The 6,960-nt window shown below is 52.8% G+C and overlaps 1 protein-coding gene across 1 annotated transcript; it reads right to left on the bottom strand.

Annotated features, from left to right (window-relative positions):
* Positions 1–1,791: 1,791 nt before the first annotated feature.
* SMIM33 (small integral membrane protein 33) lies at positions 1,792–4,503 on the bottom strand. Its single transcript, XM_032158048.1, has 2 exons — positions 4,377–4,503; positions 1,792–2,978 (listed from the first exon to the last, which is right to left on the bottom strand). The coding sequence occupies exons 1-2, from the start codon at positions 4,383–4,385 to the stop codon at positions 2,589–2,591; spliced, it is 399 nt and encodes a 132-aa protein (XP_032013939.1). The 5' UTR covers positions 4,386–4,503; the 3' UTR covers positions 1,792–2,588.
* Positions 4,504–6,960: the final 2,457 nt, after the last annotated feature.

The following is a 6,960-nucleotide window of genomic DNA, read 5'->3' as shown; positions in this document are numbered from 1 at the left end:
CCCAATGTGAGTGTGTTGTCTTTTTCCTGCTGGACTCTGACCAATATAACAGATGGGAATTACTATCCCTAATGTCCAAACCTGCCTGCACATGCATGCCTCCCTGCACCCCTCCTCATCCTGGTACAGGGCAGCAGGGTGCTGGGTGTCATTTACCATCTGGACAGAGCCTACCATTTGGGCTGAGGGCACCTGTCCTTTCAGTGCCTTTCTCTTCAGTGAGAGGCTTGGGCAGCAGGGACCATAGGCTGGCCTGAGCCAGCACACAGATGATGCCATGAGGGTACACAGCTTTGTCCTGGGCAAGGGGCCACTCAAAGGAGCAGGTGTCACTATAGGTGCCAGATGAGCGAGCCTGCAAAGGCACAAGGGGGAAAGAGTTTGTGTGATGAGATGGGACAGTCCCTGGAGGGCCTTGGACAGCACAGCCAGCTGCCGTGCCATACCTTCCACCATCACGGTTACAACTGAGCCACTGATTCAACGCTGTGGTGGTGCAGCTGTCCCCATCTGGGAGGGAAGGCAGCCCATCTCTGTTAGTTCCATTTGTCTTTCCCTCCCACCCTTTTTTTTTTTTTTTTTTTTTTTTGAGTTGGAGTTTTGCTGTTGTCACTCAGTCTGGAGTACAATGGCACCATCTCGGCTCACTGCAACCTCCGCCTCCCGGGTTCAGGCGATTCTCCTGCCTCAGCCTCTCGAGTAGCTGGGATTACAGACATGCACCACCACCATGCCCGGCTAATTTTGTATTTTTAGTAGAGAAGAGGTTTCGCCAGGCTAGTCTTGAACTCCTGACCTTGGGTGATCCTCCCACCTTGGCCTCCCAAAGTGCTAGGATCACAGGCGTGAGCCACCGTACCTGGCCTTTTTTTTTTTTTTTTTTGGTCACAAAGGCTCAATATACATTTCTGAGTACAGCATCACTGTAGAGAAATGCTCCACACAGACACACATGAGTCAGAAGGAACTGGCTGCCCCTAAGGACGGCAGAGCCAGGGGAGTCAAGGGGGAACAGTCCCTACTCTCCCTAAGTATCCCACTCTGTCCTCAAGGCCTGAAGATCCTCCATCATCACGCCAGTGGCTTGTATACTAGAAACCAGCCCAGAATCAAAGGCCTTTCCAATTCATCCAGTACCTATCGTGGGGCTTAGGCTGTGGAGTCTGATGGCCCCAGTTTCAAATCCTGACCCCACCACTTAGGACCTGTGTCTACCTAGGTATCTTGATAACCCTCAGTTTCCCCAAGTGTAAAACGGGGATAGCAGTGGCCCCTCCCCTGGAAGTTGTTGTGAGGAGTGAATGGTATCATATCTGTAGGTCCACAGAGAAGCCTGGTGTCCAGCACATAGCTGACCCACAACAAGGGGCAGCTATTAACACTTTAGCTGCCTCTCCCCAATCCCAAAGGAGGCAAGCCTGCCCTCTGCACACACTGCAATCCCCATCTCTGTTCCTTTTTATCTTCTGTTATTTCCCAGCCTCCCTGACTGTGCTGGGGTCTTGCCAATGCCCCCAGGGGACTTCTTTTCCCCAGGAGTTCCCCAGGGTAGAGCACCAGAGGTCCTGCCATAAATGTCTGTCTGCGTGTTCTTGACTGCAGTAAGTAAGATGCAGAGGTGCTGGGGAAGGCAGTGCCACCAGCAGGCACTGAGCCACCAGGAGGCCCAGTTTTGTCTTCCTGGCCTCTGAATGCATCATCCTGACCCCCCTGCTGAGTAGACCCAGGCCCTCCCACAGCTGAGAGTGGTCCCCACCCCACTCCTTCCTTCCCCAAACAAGTTCCATGGAGCTCCTTTTCCTTTCCTGTTTTCTCGTCAGCCGGAAAGATCTGGGAAATGTCCTGTGGTACATTCTAGGCTTGTTCCAACAGGCCCAGGCACACAGAAAGTGGGAGGCAATGAGACGCTCCCAAATTCCCCCTATCCCTTCTGGGGAGGCAAGACAGAGTCAGTGGGGGCCTTTGAAAGCCAATCTTTGAACTATAAATTGTGCTTGGGCTTACAAGGACTTTGGAGCTTGTCAACAAGGTCTGGGCCCTAACAGCGGAAGGACTGTCCCTGACTGACTGCCCCAAGGAGAACAGATGTTCGTCACTTCCCTAAGCCCAGTGAGTCTCAGGGAAGGCAGATCCCAGTTTCTCCGCCTGAGCTCTCCTTGGCTGGCCTTTGTAGGATGAGGGCCGCTCCACGGGGCCTCTGACATTCCTGCTTGGGGGAGGTGGTGGAATCTCCCGAGTTGAATTCACATTACAAAGGAAGGAGATTAAGGGTGCAATGAAGGGGCAGAGACTCAGAAAAGGAGATTCAGGGGTCTGGTGGTCCCTGAAGAGGAGGGAGGGACTTTGTGAGGTGGCCCTGGGCCCCCGGGAAGGCCCCCCGCAGCATGTTTCTGGGCAGGGCCCTCAAGCTTTGATTCTCCTGCCCACCACAGGGCTTTCTCTATAAATGTTCTGAGAGAGTAGCTCCAGCTGAGTCCAGTGTGCCCTTCCGACGCTCTGATGCCCAGGCTCCAATTTGCTTTTGCCCTAGTTCTCTGCCCGGTTTCTTGTTCTGAGCTAGGTCAGGCTAACTTTCCAAAGTCTCCCTCCTACAGATAAGTGACTTCATCGATGCTGGGCCTGGGTCCATCTGGTGCAGGGCAGGAGCCAGGAACAAGAGGGCCCCATGGTGCTTCTTCAGGACTGTCTTGGGGGCCCAGCGCCTGCCAGTGGATGAGGTAGATGCCACCATCTGGCTTTGGGGTCGGTGGCTCTGTAGGGAGAGTGGCATGGCCCTGGTGCAAACTTGGCCCAAAGTGGACTGCCACTATGATACAGACTGCCAGCAGAACAAAGACAGCGACGATGACGGTGACCACAGGCAGCCCGTCACCTCGAGGTTGTTCCCAGGTGCCACTTAGCACCTCCGGAAACTGCCTCTGGGGCTCCTGCTCTGATGAACTGTTCACAGCTGGAGAAGGCCAGGAGTAGTGGCCAGCCTGGGAGGAGAGTGGCAGAGAGAGAGGGTGACATGGATGTATACACACAGAAAAAGACCAAAATAGAAAGAGACAAACACCCAAAGGAACCTGAGGCAGGGGGTTGAGGGCGGGAGGGACCAGAGACAAAGACAGAAAGACAAAAAGTCAGAGTAAAGACCTGGAGAGAGGCAGAGAATACAGAGGTAAACCACATGGCAGCAGAGACGATAAAAGAAAAAGGCAGAAAAGGCAGAGGGGGATACAGAGAGGGAGAAAGAAGGAGGAAAGGGAAAAGAAAAAGGCACATAAAAACAGACAGAAATAAAGATAGAGACAGAGACAGAGAAAAAAGAAACAGACGCAGGGAGACAAAGACATTCAGACAGGGACAAAGAGAGTGCTGGTTTCATCACAGTCCAGCGTATACAGTTTGGCCCCCCAAGTTTCCTCCCACTGTCCCCTCTTCCCATGTCTCCAGCAAAATTCCTAAATAGATCCTGTGCCCTGGGTCGAGAGTCTTGGCATGCCATGGGCTGCTGTCCCCACATCCTAGGCAGTGGGCAGAGAGCACCTGCTTCTTAAAGTCCTGGGGAAAGGGGGTCCTTGTCCAGCATTTTAGGCTCCCCTTACTCCCCACTCACACAGAAGACAGACAGGTGGTGCCCTGGCGGCGGGAGAGGTAGAGGTAGAGGAGACCTGAACTTAGAAGGCAGGGGGATGCCTCATCCCATAACTGTACCCCCGCCACCCTGCCAAGGTCTCAGCATCAGGTTCTGGGGTCCTGGAGGAGAGGGGGTGCCCAGTGTGGACTCCTGGCTCTGCCCAGGATGGATTGAGGAGACCCTGTGTCAGTCTTCCTCTGTCAAAGTCCCAGTGTTCTTCTACCAAAAGCTGGGGGCCATGATCTGTACCCCTGTCTGACTCCACCCTGCTGGGTATTAGATGGGGGTGGTGGCATTGTAGTGAAGGTAGCAAACGGCAAAACTGTAAACCCTAGAGCTGAGGTCCTCACAGGCCCAGGAAACTTTTCCTCCCTAGCTTCCCCTTCCCAGATGGGCCATCCTGGAACAAATCTTAGCGGGTGGAGCCCCTCCCTCTAACCCTGCACCCTCAGCATGGCCCTCCCCATGAGTAGGCCAGGAAAGGCTTCCCAGGACAAACCCATGTCCTTTAGCCCCTCAGTCCCCCTGTCCACACTATCCCATCTCCCACATGCATCCCTTTGCCTGTGGAAAAGCACACCCCCCTCCCTACCTTGCAAGTATCTCCGGGTCCCAGGCCACAAAGTTCCCAGGGCAGGGGGTGGGGAAGCAGCTCTAGATGTGCAGAGGAAAAGGGGAAGCTAAGGCTGGTGACAGACAGGGGGCCCTGCAGGGAGTCAGCCCAGCCTGGCAGGAAGGGGTGAGCAGAGTCTACCTGGTGCATTGTCCGGGCCGGCACAGGGCTCCCTTGGGACTGGCAGCCAGCTGGGTAAAGGAGGGCTGGCCGCCCTAACTCAGCCCCTACCCGGAGCTGCCACGTCTACGAGGCCCATGGGCACACACCCTGTGCACGCACTGTCACCGCTCTCCTGTGCTTGCACTTCCTTCCGGGAACATCTGGGCTACCCTGGGCTCTGCCCTTAACTCTGATAGTACCTTAATCTTCCTCCTTGGCACCTCCTTTAATGCCCCCTGCCAGCTTCAGGAGCCTGGGTGTGCCTGCCCACCCCTCCTCCACCAGATCTCAGAAGCCTGGCCAGAGCCCCAACCCAACCTGCCCCCCACCAAGTCATGCTGGCTCCTCGCCTTAACCATTTCCTGGAGTTATCATCCTTTGATCTTTTCTTTCTAAATGCAGTATTTCTCTTTTCTTTTCTTTTTTTTTTTTTTTTTAGATGGAGTCTCGCTGTGTCACCCAGGCTGGAGAGCAGTGGCGTGATCTGGGCTCACTGCAACCTCCACCTCCCAGGTTCAAGCAATTCTCCTGCCTCAGCCTCCTGAGTAGCTGGGATTACAGGCACCCACCACCATGACCAGCTAATTTTTGTATTTTTAGTAGAGACGGGGTTTCACCATGTTGATCAGGCTGGTCTTGAACCCCTGACCTCGTGATCCACCCACCTCGGCCTCCCAAAGTGCTGGGATTACAGGTGTAAGCCACCATGCCCGGCCTCTAAATACAATATTTCAAACACAATGGAAACTGCAGATACATTCTCTCTTTAATAAATACATAATAAGTCTCTAAATCTCCAAGCCTCAACCACCAGCTCTGTCTTCTCTCAATAGTTTGTCACATTTATTTTAAAATATTAATATTACAATGAAAACAGAAGCCCTCACTTCCTGACCTCTCCCCTCCTTCTCACCACAGGGATAAACATCTCATAGAATTTGATGTTTATTGGCCGGGTGTGGTGGCCCATGCCTGTAATCCCAGCACTTTGGGAGGCCAAGGCAGGAGGATCACTTGAGGCTAGGAGTTCAAGACCAGTCTTGGCAACATAGTGAGACCTTATCTCAACAAAAAATTTAAAAATTAGCTGGGCGTGATGGTGTATACCCATAGTCCCAGCTACTTGGGAGGCTGAGGTGGGAGGATCACTGAGCACAGGAGGTCAAAGACCATGAGCCATGTTCGTGTCACTACACTCCAGCCTGTGCAACAGAGGGAGATCTCATCTCAAAAAAATAATAATAATAGAATTTGATGTTTATTATTCTCACACAAGGCATTGTTTTCCTTTTTTTCTTTTGGTTTTTATAAATGTGAATTCTATATTTCTTTGCATTTGCCTGAGTGCAACTTCATTTGAGAGTATGTATGTGTTTTAATGTGTCCAAGTCACAAAAACTGCCCACCAATCTCTCCTCTCTCTAGAGACAGTTTTTTTTAGCCCCGGCTAACTCTGTGGGACCACCTCATTCTGTCCGTTGCTGTGCACTCACCATCCTCCCTTCCAGTCTGGAGAGCCAGAGACACCCTGGGAACTCCCCTCTGCTGGAGTCTTGATCCAGGATGAAACAGAATGTAGCATCCTGGTTCCTTGTCTCTCAGCCGAGCTGCCCCACATCCTGACATCCAGGGCCCCCACTCAGACCTCCAGGTTCATTTGAGCCCAGATCCCTGGGCTGCTGACCTGATCTGCAAAGTGAGTGGGACCTATTGCTGGCTCACCTTGAAGCCTCTGGCTGACCCCCTCCCAACGGGATCAAAGGCTCTGCTCATCCTCTGCTTCCCACCTTGGTCCATTTAAACTTCAGCCAGAGGGAATCTGGACTCTGCCACAGGTCCTGAACTTCGGCCACTGCTATTCACCTCCTGCCTCCTCAAGACACAAGTGCCATTGCTCTGGCAGATACCTTCACTGGGGCTCCTGTCCCTGTATCCAAAAGCCCAATTTTTGATCCTTCTGATGACTACTTCTTCTCTTTCCCTCCCTCATTAATCCAGGATCTATCTCCTAAAGGGCTTCTGAGAGGATAATATGGTGGAACTTCTGGGAGCAGACTACAGCCCCAGCCTTCTGGGTCACTTCTCTACCACTGCTGTGAGCTGCCCGCCCATTCCTGCCGTCTAAACCTTAAACATCTGTTATAGCTTAGGTCAAGTGTGGCCTCCTCTAGGGACACATTTTTCAGCCCTGTACTTGAGTAACTTGCTTTCTTTTCCTTAAGCCTTACAGCATAATGTTTCTTACCCGCTCCTAACATTTGTCACACTTTGTCTTATGTAACAGGTGTGTGGGGGCTCATTTTTCCAGGAACCATGTCTCTTTTTTTTTGAGACTGAGTCTTGTTCTGTCACCCAGGCTGGAGCGCAGTGGTGAAATCTCGGCTCATTGCAACCTCCACCTCCTTTCCATCTCTCCAGGGGAGGGTAGAAGTGGCTTTGCTGGCCAGAGGAAGGCAAAGAGCAACCCTTCTTTCACTCTGTCGCCACCAAAGGCAGGCAGGCTGAGGAGTCTGCAGCGGGAGCTGAAGGACAGGGGCCTGTGGGAACACCCTGAGCAGGCCAG

This window comes from Hylobates moloch, unplaced genomic scaffold (genome assembly GCF_009828535.3).
Source record: "Hylobates moloch isolate HMO894 unplaced genomic scaffold, HMol_V3 SCAFFOLD_6, whole genome shotgun sequence".
Classification (NCBI taxonomy): Eukaryota; Metazoa; Chordata; class Mammalia; order Primates; family Hylobatidae; genus Hylobates; species Hylobates moloch.
This window is presented reverse-complemented; position numbering and strand designations above follow the sequence as displayed.